Source organism: Curcuma longa, chromosome 13 (assembly GCF_044706935.1).
Source record: "Curcuma longa cultivar G26 ecotype Majalengka, Jawa Barat chromosome 13, ITB_CL_G26_1.1, whole genome shotgun sequence".
NCBI classification, from domain to species: domain Eukaryota; kingdom Viridiplantae; phylum Streptophyta; class Magnoliopsida; order Zingiberales; family Zingiberaceae; genus Curcuma; species Curcuma longa.
Window position 1 is genome coordinate 8,509,712 of NC_133873.1, and position 18,625 is coordinate 8,528,336.

At 36.4% G+C, this 18,625-nt stretch overlaps 2 protein-coding genes across 4 annotated transcripts; both read left to right on the forward strand.

Moving 5' to 3' along the window:
• Nucleotides 1–5,331: 5,331 nt before the first annotated feature.
• On the forward strand, nt 5,332–7,837 carry LOC141844451 (uncharacterized). 3 transcript variants are annotated; one of them, XM_074732504.1, is made up of 5 exons: nt 5,332–5,410; nt 5,533–5,585; nt 5,653–5,692; nt 6,922–7,094; nt 7,176–7,837. In XM_074732504.1, exons 4-5 carry the CDS (start codon nt 6,924–6,926, stop codon nt 7,632–7,634), a joined length of 630 nt encoding a protein of 209 aa, XP_074588605.1. In that variant the 5' UTR covers nt 5,332–5,410; nt 5,533–5,585; nt 5,653–5,692; nt 6,922–6,923; the 3' UTR covers nt 7,635–7,837. The 3 variants fall into 3 exon arrangements, with proteins under 3 accessions (XP_074588605.1, XP_074588603.1, XP_074588604.1); XM_074732502.1 differs by having other exon boundaries at nt 5,533–5,680; XM_074732503.1 differs by lacking the exon at nt 5,533–5,585 and having other exon boundaries at nt 5,348–5,410; nt 5,604–5,680.
• Nucleotides 7,838–16,040: 8,203 nt separating this feature from the next.
• Nucleotides 16,041–16,799, forward strand: LOC141843993 (fasciclin-like arabinogalactan protein 14). Its single transcript, XM_074731992.1, has one exon. It carries the CDS (start codon nt 16,041–16,043, stop codon nt 16,797–16,799), a length of 759 nt encoding a protein of 252 aa, XP_074588093.1.
• Nucleotides 16,800–18,625: the final 1,826 nt, after the last annotated feature.

The following is an 18,625-nucleotide window of genomic DNA, read 5'->3' on the forward strand; positions in this document are numbered from 1 at the left end:
GTGGAGAAATATCTTTTGGGTGGGCCCACTCCACCGTTTGGGACACACAAACCATGTGGAAAGAAGATTGGAGTAGATTTCTAGTGATCTATGCAGATAATATGAGCTCGATTGGTCATTTCTTAGTTTGCTGATCTAGGTCTAACATGATTTATTTAACATGGGTGGGTCTAGTACACGAAGTTTTCATGAATATGGATTTCAGATAAAAGTTTATTGTACGTAGTCTTATCCTGTATTACAAGAAATTGTTTTCGTGATTCAAACTCGTGATCACAAGTCACATGATAGCAATATAATTTTATCATTCCATCAAGCTCTCCTTCGTCTAGTCTAATGAGGTAGATTAAGATTAATAATATATGTTGTTATAGTCTCAACCTTTTATATTATACTTTGGAGCCTCAATGAAATAAGATTTTATTTTTTAAAAAAATAATCTAATTATTTAATCATTTATTCACATGTACTTTATGATTATTTTATATATTTATTTTTTCTATTTACTTTTGTGGATATAGATAATATTTAATATTATTAAACTTAGAATCTATCTCACATGTCACCCAATAATATCTACTTTATCACATCCATTTTGTGGGATTGCTTTAGATGCCCTTTTTACATTTCCACCCTTCCTCTTTAATCATTACTCATCCTTTGTCCATAAGGAATATGGGACCCTACACATAAGTACAAAATGTACTATAAAATTAAAATAAATAATAATAACAAATATTAATATTTAATAATAATAATAATAATAATAATGTTGGTGCTCGATAACTCAATTCCCTTAAGTGCTTGTCCAAAGTAGTAGCCAACATCTAAACTTTCACATGGTGGCACATCCCCACTCATGGTGGGTCAGTTATGTCTTCCATGCTTATTTTTAGGAGAGGAAAACATGTAATATACCCCCTAGAATCCCTAGAATCTTGTTTTTTTACAACTTATTGTTTTTCAAATTTTTAGATATTATTTCACTCTTAGCAACATCCAACTCTTGCAAGTTTTTTTATTTCTTATATTAATCCGATTGGGATCGGGATCCATGGTAGAGGCAAAAATTATAATCTATCTGGGTTAATCAATTGATAATAAAAATTATATATATATATATATATATACAGTTTTTCTCTGCTGCGCGCTGGGTTTACGGGTCTTGTGCGCGACAGTGACGTGGCTGCCAGCGCGATTTCTCCGTGGCAGCGAAGCTTTCTCCCCGTGGCTTCGATTCAAAATCCCTCTCCCAAAATCGTGCGCCCAGAATCTCGCACCAACCTGTAGATATATATAAAAATGCTCTGCTGCGCGTCGCTTTCCTACGCGTCCGTGCGCGACAGCGAGATCACCGTCCATCACGCGATCGCGAGCCCATCAGACCGTCCAAAATTGGAAATGCACAGTAAACACGCCCCCGACCCCTAGCCACTGTCGTTGCTGCCGCGTCATCGTCCGACCACCATCGACCGTCGGACCGGACCCAGTCGACGACCAACTCGCTGGCGCACCGGCCAGCACCGGATTTCGGTCGGAATTCAATGCCGACCGATGCGCCGGCGAGTTGGCCGTTGATCGGGCCCGGTCCAACGGTCGACGGTGGTCGGAAGGTGACGGGAACAGTGGCTGGGGGTCGGGGTGTCATATATATATATATATATATATATATATAGAGAACTGATATGCCGCGCGACAAACGCCGCGCGACACCGTACGCGACAGCCGACCTCCCTTCCTTCATCGTCGCCGTTCGTCGCCGTCCGATCACCGTTGGCCGCAATTTCTGACTCGTTGGAAGCGCAACTCGACGGAGCTCCGGCCGGGCCCGGATTCCAGCCGGATTGTGGCCGGAATCCGGCCGAAATCCGGCCAGAAACGCGACAGAGCGTCTGTTGGGCGATTCCGGTCGAAATCGATCGGAATCCGGCCGAATCACGGCCGGAGACCGGCCGCGGTCGACGCGCCGGCGCCGGGCGCGTCGACCGCGGCCGGTCTCCGACCGTGATTCAGCCGGATTCCGGCCGATTTCCGCCGGAATCGGCCAACAGCGCCTGTTGGGCGATTCCGGCCGAAATCGGCCGGATTCCAGCTGAATCGCGGTCGGAGACCGGCCGCGGTCGACGCGCTCGGCGCCGGCGCGTCGACCGCGGCCGGTCTCCGGCCGTGATTCGGCCGGATTCCGGCCGATTTCCGCTGAAAGCGCCGAACAGATCCTCTGTCGCGTTTCTGGCCGGATTCCGGCCGGATTCCGGCCACAATCCGGCGGGAATCCGGGTCCGGCCGGAGCGCCGGCGAGTTGGCCTTCCAACGCATCCGGTCCGGCGGCCGTTGGTGGTCGGACGACGGTGAACAGTGGCGGAGAAGCAGCGAACGTCGGAGGAGTCGCGGACGGGTGCGCAGTATTTGTCGCGCGGCATATCAAAACCGTGTATATATATATATATATATATATATATATATATATATATATATACTACGCTGCGTGACGAGGAATTCGCGATCGGTGTGCGACACTCGCTATTCACCACCGCTGCCGCCGGCGGCAGCGGTGCTTCTTGGCGAAGTCGAGACAATGTCCTTCTCTGTCGTGGCCAATTACAGTTTCTCGATCTACTTCCTCACAGATGATCATGGGACCGATCGTGTGGGGTCGTTGGATATGAGACCGATCGTGTGGGGTCGTTGGATAGTGGATTTCACATTTTACTGAAGGGTTGAATATCTACAGTGTCATATATGTTTTTTTTAAATATTATTTTGTCATTATTTACAAAGAGTAAAATTAATTCCAATCCCTCTTAATGCCCCGTACTTTGCTTGACACAGAAGGGTTTGAATCATTAAATATCTCATCGAACATGTGAAATATTAAAAATATCAAAATATCTAATTCTTAAGGGGAAACTTTATTTTACCCCTTTAAGTTTAACTTTTTCTATAACTTTTATCATTTCGCCTCTAACCATATACTACACATGTGGGTATGCCTACTAGGTCATCATTTGATAATGTGAAGTAATATTAACAATGATTAGGGGTTAAATGATAAAGTGAAACAAGTTTAAGGGTATAACTTGAACTTTAGAAGGTATATTTTAAACAATAAAAAAAATTAATGGACAAAAATAAAATTTTCTCTATTTTAATGGTGGCACATTACAAGAGCACAAAGAAATGATGTTAAATGAGTTTAAGTACGATCAAGAAGATATATTATACAACCGCACCACATGCCATGTCTAGTATCTCCAATATTTATGGTTCATGAACCATCTCTATTGGTCGAACCATATAAAATCTTCTTAAGTTATGGTTACAAATAAACAAAAGGATGTACTCAAGATATCGATAAGAAGAGTAGTCACTTTGATACATGATTAGGCATTGTTCCACATGGTCACATCAAATCTAACCAATTGATTTGAGAGTCGAAAGAGTAATTTGATAGCTAAATCGAACCAAATGATTGTGTTATCGCTAAATTGACTTAAGTTTTATATCTAAATTCTTAATTGAAGAGTCATCAAACCCTATAGGTTTATTTTAGATTTGAAAAAAGCTACTTGTTAGAATTCCCGTCACAAATGTTGTGACAGGAATCTGCACCGTTGGATTTTAAAATTAAGATTAAATCCTGATCGTAGATTGAATGGATGATTGTGATTGAATGAGTGATTGTGATTGAACGGTCCAGATTCCCATCACAAATTTGTGACGGGAATATGTTGTGACAAGTAGCATTTCAAACAAGGGATTTATATCTTGATTGACTATTTCAATCAAAAATATATACTCACAAGCTATTCAAAAACGATAATTTGATCAAGAAAAATTATTTTCTAAAAAAAGAACATAAGCCGCCAATCAAACACAAAAAATAGAAAAAAGAAAATTTTATTTATTTTTTCTTGATATAAAATACATAAAATAATTTTTTATATGCTTTTTTCCCCATTTGACGGTGCACTCAATCTCTTTCGTATGACACGAATTAAAATCCAAACTTAAATAATTGTTTTTCTTTATTTTTAAAATAAAATAATTAAATAAAATGTCTTGTAATACTTCAATCAGCTCCACATGTATCAAAAAAAGTCACTTCCACAGCCTTTTCACCCATTTCGGTACCCACTGGGCCCCGCTTTAAGAGGACAATTCTAGGATTCTAATTGCTGTTCTTGATTAGATAGGCAAGCATGTCATGCCTAACAAGTGCATAAAATATCTTTAAAATCTTATTATTGTTAAAAGGATAAAAATCAAAAGGCATCAAATCTCATTTGACTTGATGATTTAAAAATTAAAATGATCTTATAATCCTTGATCATTCGACCATATAAAAATTAATAATTAATTTTAATAATTATAGAAGTTAGTTAGTTTTTACATGTTATAAAAACTATATGCTAACTTTTATAATAATAATTTTATATTATTTTAATCTTATTTTTGTGAGTGGTAATCTAGTTAATAATATTTCAACGAATAAAATAAATGATGGAGACTCTATAATACTTACTACATTTTAAATAAATATTATCTGATCACGATTGATTGCATAGAAGTTAATAATTAGCTTCTACAATTGTAGAAGCTAACAACTAATTTCTACAATTGCATAGTCGAATGATCAAAGATTGTAAGAGTAGATACGCCCCGGGGCATAGTAGTTGGTTATAACAAAACAGAGTTGTTACAATTACACAATCGACTAACTGATATTTAAAAATTATAAAAGCATTTTAAACAATTCAAATTTAAATAAATATACTCATTTGATTTTAATTAGAAATGAGACGTTGATATGACTTTAATTGAAAAGTGGAATGTTTCTTGTTAAAATATCTCTTAAATTTTTTATTTTATTCTCAAAATACCTATTTTACTATTTCAAATTACCATCTAAATCAAATTTTAACCATGCTACCTAAATTGTGATCCAAACAAGTTGATTAACCTAAATAATCCATTCATTTTTTAAATAATTTAGGTCTCTAAATTTTATCTAATTAATCTTGAATATAGACGATCTTACCTCCTTATTCGCATAAATTCAAAGCATAACTTATATACTAAATAATATATTCATTTTAATACTATATATTGAATAACACTCCATCTCCTACTAGGTGAAATCCTTAGAAAATAATTTTTGATATTGTTGTAAGTCGGAGGGTATTTGAGAAAATGCTAAATATGAGGGGGGCATTTTAGAAGTTCTCCATATATCTATCCCTCTAGATTTTCTAATAGGACAGCGAGTGAGGAATCATGGAAATGATTAAGATTGGTCCTTTGCTTGCAGAAAGAGAGAGACAGAGAGGAAGAAGATGATGATGAAGAAGATGATGATGAAGAAGAAGTATTCATCCAACACAACATTTTGCTGCATGTCCTCTCAGATCAGGTAAGGACCTTGCATGAAGAATTCACTGAGATCATTTTTGAGTTTTAGCTCTCTCTCCCCTTTTGAATCTCTGTCAGTGTGTTTTACTCATTGATTTTTTTGTTTTTTTTTATGTTTTTCAGAACAACAACAACAATAACACTTGCATGATCACTTGCATGAAGAATTCAGTGAGGTTTCTGTCGTTTTTCAGAAAGCTTTTAATTTGCTCTCATTCTGAGCAATTTCTTTGGGGGATTTAGGAAGATCGATGCTGAGCAGCTGAATTTGGTGAGTTTTCAGGTGAAAAGAAAGTGTTTTGACTTTTCTTTTTAATTCTGTGGTGTTTTCAAGATGGAGATCTTACTTTGAAGTCTCAAAAATAAACAGAAGTTTCTTTGTTTTACAGAAATAAATGCTTGAGTTCTTCAGATTGATCTCCTTTTGCTTTACTGATTTTTGTAGTGAGTTCAAGATGAACAAAAAAACAAAAACACTTTCTCAATCTATCAATCTCTAGTTTGTTTTTTCTATGGCAAAAATCAAGAGCTTGTCCTTTAATTTATTTTCATTACCACCGGATCGGAAGAACCGCGTAACAATTTTGATCAAAATTAATACAACGTAAAGCAATTTTCGTAAAATTACTCTAAGTTATTTGGGTCAAATTTCTCTGCATTATAATAATTTTGATCAAAACTTATATTATGTTGTAATAATTTTGGCCAAAGTTACATATTTGATTGAGTTGGAGCATTTTATGTTAAATCCGATGGAATCCATATATATTTCCATAACGGTATGATATTATTCATTTTAGGCTAACACGTCCTCATGATTTTATTTTTGGGCTTTACCCAAAAGACTTCATACCAATATAGATATCTTCATCTTATAACCTCAGGATTTTTTTCATATATTTTCAATGTGAGACTTTGATTGTATTCCAACAATCTACCCTTCAAACAAAAAACCACTGGGAGCTCCCCCTTAATGATCCCAACGGACCCCTTACTTGGATCCCTCAATCATTCCTTTGTGAGAATCCTCGCATGGCACAACATAGATCGATCTGCTCTAATACCACTTGTTAAATCCGATGGAATCCATATATATATTTTCTATAACAGTATGATATTGTCCACCTTGGATCCACACCCTCATGGTTTTATTTTTGACTTTACCCAAAAGGTCTCATACCAATATATATATCTCCATCTTATAATCTCAGGATCTTTTTCATGTATTTTTAATGTAAAATTTTTGATTGTATTCCAACCTTTTAAACTAATGTTAAAGTAATTTAAATGATTTTAATGAATATTAAAGTAGTTTTGATCAAAATTACATTTTGTAGTAGTGTTGGCCATTACTTGGTATAGCTTTGACCAACACTGCTATAATAGTACTGATATAAAGATATTTTTAAGATTATCAAACCATTAAGATTAATCAGATCACTAGAGTTGAATATCTGAATTACTTTAAAAAAAAACTTATCAGACCATTTTGTTCATCGTTTTTCTTTTCAGGAATGGGCTCAAAGCTTCATCAAATTAATAAACTTTTCACCACCTTGAGAAAGAATAACTGTAATGCAGTAAACACAGGAGTGAAGACTTCAATGGAAAGACTCGGCGAGTGCCATGGCAGAACCTCCCTAAGAAACACAATGTTGAAGCATGAAGAGATCTTCAGGCAGCAGGTAATTAACACTAATCCAATTAAGAACTCCCCACTTTTCGATCGAAATTCAACTCAACAAGGTGATCGATTAATCTTGTAGGTGCGCGAACTCCACCGGATTTATCGAGTTCAGAAGATGCTAATGTTCGAGCTAACCAGGACTAAGCCCGGTTCCACTCAAAGTGAAACTGCTAAAGCTGCAGCAGTAACAACTGATACAAGGACTAGAAACTGGAGCAGCACTGCTTCAACTTCAGACACAAGCCATTCTTCTCATATGAGCAATGTGAACTTCCTAAACATTTGCTCCGGGGACCAATCGAATGCGCGTGAAAAGGGCTTCGATCTCGAACAACCGGCCGAAGAGTTCACCCCCGAAGTTGAGTTGACACTGAGTATAGGATGTGGTAAAGGACAGGCTAGTTCATCTTGTCTGAAAGCCGATATAGGGCCGGAGAAACGAGAGGTGAAAGATGATTCTTCTTCGGGTTTCGACAGGACAAGAAGGCTGAAGAGCCCCCCTTGGCTCCTACAGGACCTAAATTTGAACAAGACATGAAACCACACACAACTTTTGTTTCTTTTCTTCTTCTTTCCATTCTTGATCAAGAACTTGTACATTGATAGCTGATGTGAATCGATCGACTCACGGCCGATAAGTTCTTTTCTCGACTTCTTTTCTTTCGACATTGAGAATCAAAGTAAATCTTGTTCTTACTAGATTCTCTTGAAAGAAGTTGAATACATTCTGATTTGAATTAATGCATTGCTGTAAATGAAACATGAGAGGGCTAATACATTTATTTCTATATCATAATCAGAACTTATGTACAAGATTATCAATTATTAATATTTATTTAGGTTGATATTACTAGTACAAATGTGAATGGTAAGAGAAAGGCGTGTCAGTTATAAATACAAGAAGATGCAACACTTACATGTGTGGATGTTAGTTGCCTATTCGAAATTAAGCCAAAATATGTAAGAGACATGGTTGCTCCTTGCATGTGAAGGTCATCGATTGTTCCTTGCATCTAAAGAGTTATAGCCATTGGTGTTAAAAGGTATCAGATAGTGAAGAGTCACAACCATTAGAGTTAAAGGACACTTAAGAGTTAGGTCTTTCTTTCACTATAAAAGGTATTTGCTCCAATAGCTGAAGGTATGCTCAACTAATTAAGCAACTACCGTCTCTCCATTCATTTCCCTAGCTCTGACTTGAACATCGGAGGGGCAATGCCAAAATGTGTCTTAGCACCATTCTAACTTCATGTTAATCCTTTTTAGAGAAGTCAGGCTCCCTAGAGTCTGACTGATTCTTGTTATTCACCGGTTCACAGACAAATGATTTATCGATTATCGACTTGTTGATAGTTGAGTCGCCATCATTGCCTTGCTCTTAGCACCTGTCAAAGCTCGAGTTGTTAAATACCGACCTGACTAAAAGATAGAAGCTGATTCATCAAGAAGTCAACTAGAAGTAATTTATCAAGGAGTTGACCCAACTCTCATTCTTGGACTGGAATATTTTGACCCTTCAGCAACCCCTAAACCCCGCCAAAACAAAAAGGCTCCATGATCGCCTTCACGAAATCTAGTGCCTTGACCTTTTTTTAATAACACTCCTGAGAGGTTTGGTCCTGAGAGGCTTGAAAGGGAGAAAGACATTCAAACAGTGGGAAGGAATCTGATACCTATTTCAATAATTGATGTGTCTATTTTATATAGAACATTTAACATTATTTTGTATGCATTTTGTTTCATTACATAAGCATACATTTTATTTCTTTTTTACATCGATTATATTCTTTTTGTTCGGAGAACTGCTCTTTGTGTATTTTAATTGATAGGACGTGAAATCAGAACTTAATTGGAGCGAAAGATCGCTTAAACAAGAGTCCACAATGAGGAACATATTTTGATTGTATCCCATAACATGAGCATGTTCCTCCAACTAAAGTTAGACTCAAAATGGAGTAGCCGAGGAAACTGCACAGTTTGGCATGGATCGTGCACCATGGTGTGGGCAGTGCCCCATCCATCCGAAGGTGGTTTTGATCAGGACCTGACATGACACGGTCGTGCCAGCAAATATGACATGTGCCCATTTGTCAAGCAACGTCACCTCTTTTAGCACCCGACACTGTCGCGCCACCAGACACGGACCACACCACTAGGCATGTCCCGTGCCACCAAGCACGGCTCGCACCTATTTGATCAAACCCCTGACACGACCTCGTGTCGGCCAGCATGGCCGTGTCGGGCCGACATCCTTTCCTACAATATGTGACATGTCTGTCCCGTTCCAGCTAACACGAGTCATGTCACGCGGATGGCACTCCGCTATTTTTAAAAAAATTATCAAACTTGGTCTATTTTGAGGGCTATAAAAAGCCCTAGAAGTATCATGATCAAGGACAGGATGTGTTTCCTCGTGATAGAGAACCATAGGAGGGTGATTTTCCAAAGAATCATCGATGTTTCCGTCCTCCCTGAAGCTTGGAGATTTTTTTGAAGACACCAACAATAACTCGATTAAGTTTTCTCTTCTCTCTTCTTTTGATTTGAGTTGTTGAATATCTTCTTTTTTATCTTTCGATTGTAACTCCATCTCCATGGAGTAGTATTTTAGATTCTAAGATGAAACAGTAGCCTGATGTATTATTGGTATTCATTTTTTATGCTTATTTATCTTTCTTGCTATATGATGTATTTATCCATAATCTGACTTTATTGCGCATATATGATTTTGACACTAATCGTGTATCTTCATATCCCATAGGATGCAGGGAAGGACCGAAAGGTGAACCCAATTCTCTGACTCGTAAAGATCGAAACATGAGGGGTTGTTCACAAAAGTAGTCCAAAATCTCATAAGGGCGCTATTGACTATCATAGAGTTTAATGGATTGACTTCAATTCAACGTCACAAAGTAGAGAATGACACCTAGAGGACCGTGAGACATCGTGATAGGAGTCTCCCTGAGAAAGCAGTCACTCGGTAGGAGAAGTCCTAGCTGGAGGGCTAGGCAAGAAAAGCCCTAGTTGGAGGCTACGCAGGAAAAGTCTTAGCTGGAGGCTAGGTAGGAAAAATCATAGTTGAAGGATAGGCAGGGGAAGTCTTAGTGAGTAAAGCTGGACAAGGAAGTTCTAATGGGAGGTTAGGCAACGAAAAGTCCAACCAAGTCAAGAATGATTGGATGTTTGGCAAGTGAGAAGTCTATCGAGTGACTAGTCCTAACGGAGGTTAAGTAAGGAAAAATTCAAGCAGGTCAAGTTGACTAGATGTTTGGCAGGTGGGATGCCTACCTAGTGACTAATCTTAACTGAAAGTTAGGCATGAGTAAGGCTAGTAGGTTAGACCCATAAGGTAAGACTTAGATAAGCCTAGTAGGTCAGACAGACTACAAGTAGACTTAGGTTGCTTGTGTGTGTGTGCTTATCTTACAGGAACCAGGAGCTGGAAGCAAGACTGATAAATCATAAGAGGAGAAAACAGAAGTAGCTAAACTAAGCCCGGAGTCCCAAAAGTGTCTTTATAAATGCCTCAACTTTCACTATAAGGAGGGACCCTAATCACAACTACTCTTCGTTCTGCGGTGCTGCAGAACGCGACCAATACCTTACTCGTGCAACTAACGAAGTTCTAGGAGAAGTGCACGACGCTCAAGGACTTCCAGATTGTCTACACGAGTGTTTTATTTTAAGTCTTACTTTATATATTTACTCTTATTATATTTGAATTGTACGATGGGTTTCTCTATCTCTGAAAAAGTTTCAAAAAGGAGACCATTAGTGGACGAGCACCTTCCCGTATATAAGCCTTGGACGTACTAACTCTAGGGGGTTAGGAACCAAGTGACAATCTGCGAGTTCCCTGCTTTGTTTTCTAATACCCGCTGCTAGTGTTTTGATAGAATGAACAAACGACGAGCGCTATTCATCTCCTCTCTAGTGCGCACATCGGTCCTACAATTAGTATCAGAGCAAGCTTGCTCTCGATAGGAATAATCACCACGGGAGCAAAATGACAAAGATGGAGGAGGAGAGAGGTAATTATTATAAAGATTATTTTAAAATTAATATAATTTATTTTAAGTGCAAGGAGAGAGGATACTATAAAAATTAGTGTCATACTCGTAAGACTCGGATGACACTACCGACGATAAAAGAGCAACCGATGCCAGGAGTCTAATAATACAAAGAGCACATAATATACTTCAAGTGCCAGAGACACTACAAAAATTGGTGCCCAGAGAAGAAGACGGAGAAGAAATCGAAATTAGGGGTTGCGATTCCAATAAGTGCTTCAATTTACAAAAATATCTCTATAATTTTGCATGCTAGATCTATTTTTGTTGATAAGTTAGATAATGTTAATTTACTTAATAAAAATATTAATTTGACTAATTAAGATAATTCAAACTTAATTGATTTGACAAACTTAGAAAATTCTAAATTAATAAATATAATTAGCAAAAATATGAATTTGACTAATTCAATATCTAATAAATTAAAAAAATATAAATTTAATTAATTTGATAAATTTAAATAACTTGACTAATTTAAATAATTTTAAAATTTTAAAATTAATAAATTAAAAAAATTAAATAAATCTAAAATTTTAATTGATAAAAATAAATTAACTAATTTAAAAAAATTCAAACTCAAATCTTTTCAATAATAAAAATTCACCTAACTTGAATAAATCTGAATTAAATAATAATTTAACTAATTCAAATTTAACTAATTTTAATATTAATAATTTAAATAATTTTGATAATATAATTAATCTAGATCTAATTCAAATAAATAAAAAATTAAAAAAATCTTTAATCTATTCAATCTAGATAATTCATAATTAAAATATTTAAATTTAATTAATCTAATTAATTCAAAAATTAATAATAATTCAATCAAATAAGATAGAATTAATAATTATTAAGATAAATCTAATAATTTAAAATTAAATAACTAAAATAATATAAATAATGAGAAAATTTCAAAACCTAACAAGAAAAATTCTAAAATTAATAATTTACCCATTAAAAATTAAAAATTATATCTTAAAAATTCTTACAATAAATTTTCAAACTTTAAAAATACTAATTCAAATTTAAATATTGAAAATCAAAATTTAAATAATAAAATTAATTATAATCATGCACTTTTTAATTATGAAATAATAAATAATTTAAAAAATTCAAAATTAAATCTAAAAAATTCAAAATTAAATTTTTAAAACTTAAGAAAATAAATATATAAATTTTAACAAGTCAAATTTAAATCTTAAAAACTTAAATTTAAATAATAAAATTGACTACAATCAAGTTCTATTTAATTATAAAACATAACTTAATTCAAATCATAAATTAATAATTAAATAAAATAAATTAATAATTAAAAATAAAATAAAAAATAATATAATAATTCAAACAAACACAACTAAAATCTATTAACCTAATTATAATAAAATACTTATAATTATGGAACTAATTAAAATATTACCAAATGAAATAGAAAACTTAACATGTTTATTTTTATTTAGTTCACAACCACTAGCAGCTACTTTAAGGCTCAAGGTCCTTGACTATTTACGAGAAAAAATCCATTAAAAAACTCTTTCTCTTTCGAGAAAGAATTTTGCCTTTTACAAAGTTTAGGATTGATAAGCCTTTACTGTCCTAATAAATTAAGTACAAAAGATAGGCGAAAATGAATATTTTTACCGATAAGATGAATAGGAAATTTGCTAGGTTGTCGGTGCATCTTTCTGATGTTACGACGGCATCTCGCGGTGCTTTAATTGCACGCAAATCGGACGTCGAGGTAGCTAATTATGTCTTCTAGGATTTCCCCTCGCAGCTGCTTATATAAGATAATCCTGGCGCTTGAAACTCCTTCTGGGCATCTCCACGTTATCCTGTCGATCCACTTCTGACACTGACTTGGCATCTTCGGGCGCTTGTATCTCTTCTGGGCATTTGGAATGTTGACATGGAGGTCGCCAAATCAGGGTTGACTCTGGCGTGCCTTATCCATCTCCGAGCGCCTGAAGCCTTTTCGAACGCCTAGAAGCTGAGATGTCCCGACCATTGAGACTCGTCACCTCATCCACCTCACTACCCGATCGGTTGACATCCGGACGTTTGGATCCCTTGTGGGCGCTTGGACAGTTCAATCGCCCGGATCCAATAGGAGTGCCTAGAACCCGAAGTTTCGATTCTTTAGTTTTCTGCATCACAAAGTTAGTATAAAATATATTACAGGAAACTTGGATAGTTTTTCAACTATTTGATCTTGACTTTTAGATTTGTAGTGAAACCCTAGGTCAGATCGACTCCTACTGTTTCCTTCCACCGAATGCGTCCTCATCTACTCCTTTTAGAAGAAATTACCTTTGCCAACCATCTAGCTCTCCAGATCTGATTGGACTTTTGATCAACATTCGATTCTCGTCCTCTAGGACTTTCCTCTAATGTCCGGTCCTTGCTGACCCATCGCGCCACTAAACGTTCGATCCAGGACCCGCTTAGACTTCCTACCTGGTGCTTTGATCTGTTAAGTCTTCCTGTCCAGTTCTCCTGACTTAGATTTTTTTGCCCAATCCTCCAGATTAGGACTTCCTTGTCCAACCCTATAGACTAAGACTTCCTTGCCTAACCTCAATTAGAACTTCCCTGTGCTACATGCATACTCATTTCAGCTCGTCAATATAATAAACACTACAATCTTAACTTAAACTCTTTATCATGATCAAAATTATGGTTTAATTATCCAGTATTTCTTGCACCAACAGATACTAATATATAGTTTTCTCGTCCTCCAGAACTTTCCTCTAATGTCTGGTCTTTTCTGACCTATCGCATCGCTAAACGTTCAATCTAGGACTCGCTTAGACTTCCTACCTAGTGCTTTAATTTGCTAAGTTTTCCTGCTCAATCTTCCTGACTTAGATTTTCTTGCCCAATCCTCCATATTAGGACTTCCTTGTCCTGTCCTACAAATTAAAACTTCCTTGTCTAGTCTCAACTAGAACTTTTCTGTGCTACATGCATACTCATTTCAGCTCGTTAGTAAACACTACAATCTTAACTTAAACTCTTTATCATGATCAAAATTATGATTTAATTATCTAATATTTCTTGCACCAACCAACAGATACTAATATATAGTTTTCTCCTTCTAACTCCTTCGCATACTACTATCAAGTGACGATAGCGAACTATCGCAAGAACAAAGGCTTTAACTTTTTTTTTTTTTTTCAAAATAGAGAAAGCCCGCAAACTAAGAAAAGCCAACAAGTTCCCAATATGCCTGCCCATTCTTTGTATTGAAAAATGATAGATTAATTGATGTTTTTAACGTAGAGGAAGCAAACACTATAAACATGCAATGACTGGTAATTTGCTGTGATTGTAAAAAAAGTGTTTTTTTTTTGTTTTTTGGTGTAAAAATTAGACCATGTTGAATCATGTAATGATGCAGATGCAGAAAACATGCAAGATAAGTTGTTTGGGAAAGCCCCACAAATATCGGAGAACTTGGCCACAAAGTTAATTTACTTAGGAAACGCAACTTATGAATCTTAAGAGAAAAAAATGATAAATCTCAGTCAGTCTCATGGACTCAATTCTTGGAGTGATCGGTCTGATCCCACGGAAGTTTTCCACCGACCATCAGAGTAAATCGGGAAGCGTATACGGCGGCCAATCCAGATGTCTAACATCCTTTGATTGCGTTCCCTATTTGGAAGAAAATTCTTACAAATACGCCGTAGCTGGGAATCGAATCGTAGGTCCCTGGATCACAATCCGAATGTCCTACCGTTACACCATTGTCCCGGGGACAACTTAAGAGAGACTGCAGAGAAGATCGCGGACAATCTCAAAATGATTCTTAATTAAATTATTCTATATAATTTTTAAAAGACAATGAGATCACGTAACAAAGAGAATTAGAGTTGCATGAAAAATAAAATTAGTTTTATTTATTAATTTAAGTATTCAATTTTTACAATTCAATTAATTTTGAAGATGGATGATCTATTTCAGTTAGTAGAGCTTTCCTTAGATAATTTCTTTCCACCAAGTTTTTTTTTAGGTCGGTATGAGCAGTATCTCGGCTTCATCGAAATTTAACCCTTGTTCACTTCAACAAATCTATTCCATAGTAACCAACTTAACCATCTTCCGAGGACAATAATAATTAGCTCTCACACTTCCTATACATTTATAATGATTTGTTATTATTTTAGAGTTCAATTAAAGTCATGCTTCTCATCTTCAGTAAAAGGTGGAATCTATCACTCCAACGATCTGCCCTACATCCATCTGTAAGGAGGTAAATATGGAAGCTGTAATTTGCCACAATGAGGGAGGACATTACCTCAACTTCGTCGAGATTTGACTCTTATCCATTTCAGCATGTCTGTCCCATAGTAACCAATTAAACTATGCTCCGAGGGCAATATATATTTGCAAACAAGAAATATTTACAAACATTATTATAGACATTACCTTATACTAACACTTATTATTACTATCTATAATTGATAAATATTTAATGAGTGAACTATGAGAAAAATATAATATTAAACCACCATACTTTTTTATTTTGTAATATTTAAGTATTACTAAAAAAGCAACTAATAAAGATTATCTTTATTAAAATACTTAAATGTTATTAGTCCAAGTGTCAGCCTAGCCTGAGAATTTTAAAATATAAAAAATATTTTTAAAAATACTTACTGTGAGAATATTGAATAAATAAATTTTATAAAGACCATTAAAAATAGCAGTCTTCCATTTTATTTGGACTAAAATTAGAAAAAACAAATTCTAAAAATAGTCCCTGCTTTTCCTATATATATATAAATAAGCTTCTCCTCCTCCTCCACTTCCTCCGCAATAATTAAACTCATTCCTTTACAATTCGGTCGCCGGAGGCCATTGATTATTCCTCCATGGCCTCCGCCGCCGTCCTCCTCCTTACTGCCTTCCTCTTCTCCTCCTCCGCCGCCGTCGACGTCATGGAGATCCTCAGACTCGAGCCCGACTTCTCCACCTTCACCGAATTCCTTGACAAGACCAAAGTGGCCCAGGACATCAGCAGCCTCCATACCGCCACCGTTCTCGCCCTCGACAACGACGCCATGACCGCCGTCACCGCCCTCCCTCCCGCCGTCGCCCGCGAGCTGCTTTCCCTCCACGTCATTCTCGACTACTACGACCCTGACACGCTCGACCGCGACTTCAAGAAGGACAAGACCGCTATCCTCCCCACTCTCTTGCAAGTAACCGGCCACGGAGGCGTCTCCGTCGATTCCTTCCTGAACTACACCGAGAGGGCCGACCAGAGCATGTACTTCGGTTCCACCGCCCCCGGCGCCGCCCATGACTCCGAGCTCATCAAGGTCGTCGGCGCGCGGCCTTACGATCTGTCTGTGCTTCATATTAGCAAGGCCATCTTGTCGCCGAGCATCGTGAGAGGGAGCACCGGCGCCCCTTCCTCTGTTCTAGCGGCTCCGGTGGTGGTCGACGGCGACGGCTCTTCTGTGGCGCAGGGTCCCGTGGCGTCGAGTGGTGACTCTGAGGTCTCTGGCATCGCGGCATCTCCGGCAGCTTCAACGCCTGCTCAGGCGCCAGCTAGCGCGGCCGAGAGAGTGATGGTTGGTGCCGCGCTTGGGCTCGGCGTCGCCGTGGCGGTCGCCGTTGGGCTTTAAAACTACAGTTCGGGGCCGAAGAACAGGGAGGCAGAACGAGCTTAAATGCTATAATTTGGATTTGTTGGATCGAATTGTAAAATGCAATGAGTCGATCCGGAGGCTTTTACTATTATTAGAAAAATATTGTGAGGAGGAGGACAAAAATTTTGAAATATTTTTCTACATAAATTTTGAAATAATATTTTTCTCAATTTATTTCAGTGAAGTTTGGGTCTCCTTTGTGTATCAAAATGAGCATGAATATAGGGTTTCTTTCTATAATCACAGTGAAAATGATTATTTTTTTAAATATAATATTAAAGATGGATGAATAATCCCCTTAAATAATATCATCTAACTTAACTTTAAATTAATGTTTCTTCTGTTTATTTTGTTTTCAAATTTTTAGGAGTTATTATTTATTGATTATATCTAATAAAATATTAAAAATATATTAAACACATAAATTGTTAAATTTTTTTATAAGTAATTAACTTAAATTCTTTAAATCAATTACTTACTTAAATACTTTAAGTAATTGATTAATTTGATGGTTAACTGAGGAATTACTTGAATAACCATAAGTTAGTAATAATTCATCTAAATTAAGACTTCATTATACCTCTAATAAGAATCTAGATGATTACTAAAGGGGCAAATAGATGATTATATTATTTGTGATTACTAGGATTATTTTAATACTTAGTTTTGCCTTCCTCGTAGGATTCGAACTCGAGCCAGACCTTTGACTTGAAGATGAACAAGATGATCTACAATAGAAATGAATAGTTTGACTATAGTGCATGATTATCTTTATTGTATATTGATTAGGCCTACTTACCTTATATACATTTTATATTGTTCTTACCATTGACCTTTTATGTTTGATTTTGTTATTAATCTATTTTGATATATGTGCAGTCTCATTGCTATCTATGCTATTTATTGTCATTTATAATTGTACATTCATGCTAGTGATAGTATACCGTAGCATAGTTAGTAGATTATTCTTTTGCATGTGATTATTTTGCTTCTATTGGTTATATTTCTTTGTATTTAATTTGGACACCCACTAGATCGGATCGTGGTAGCGTGAGTTTGCCGTAGTCCATAACTAGATAGCTACACGTCATATTTACCTACTAACCAGATAGTAGTAATGTGAGTTTGCTCGTAGATAGTGACATTCATACTATCCACTAGACCAAATAATGGTAGTATGAGTTCGCTCACAGTCAGTAGCCGAGGAGTTAGCTAATTATCTAATTCTCTCTGCCCACTAGATCAGATAGTGATAGCATGAGTTTGTCCGTAAATAGTGACCCTAATTGCTTGCATAATGACCTTGACTTGCCACTAGACTAGATAGTGGTAGTATAAGTTTGTGTGCAATTAGGATTTATCATATATTTGTTATGTGCTAATTTTATGCAAGTGATTTTTGGATGTACTATATGTACTCTTGATTTTAGCTATACTTGATTAAGAGGTTAGTAGATGATTATGTCATTATTTTTAATTTTATTAGCAAATGATTATACTAGTGCTCTTACTTTTATATTAAGTAATATTACCTGATACTACATTCTTTTGACTCCTTCCACTATATATAGTTCATGGACTATCCTTTTTATACCCGCTGAGTTGTTGTACTCACTACCCTTGCTTTTCCTTTGACTTCCAAGTTAACAAGTAGAGAACATATTGTGTCAACTATCATAGCGTCACTTAGAGATTAGTGTTTGTCGATCCCACTTGACGTTCGAGTTATTGGGTTTCCTTTCGCTGTTTTGCAGCTTTTCTTTTATGATTTTGGTTGCTTCTCTTTGTATCGACTCGTTTCT

Coding starts and splice junctions, on each gene's coding strand:
- LOC141844451 (XM_074732502.1), top strand. CDS start 6,924: ATGGGCTCAAAGCTTCATCAAATTAATAAACTTTTCACCACCTTGAGA. Junction 7,095..7,175: donor AAGAGATCTTCAGGCAGCAG/GTAATTAACACT, acceptor TTAATCTTGTAG/GTGCGCGAACTCCACCGGAT.
- LOC141843993 (XM_074731992.1), top strand. CDS start 16,041: ATGGCCTCCGCCGCCGTCCTCCTCCTTACTGCCTTCCTCTTCTCCTCC.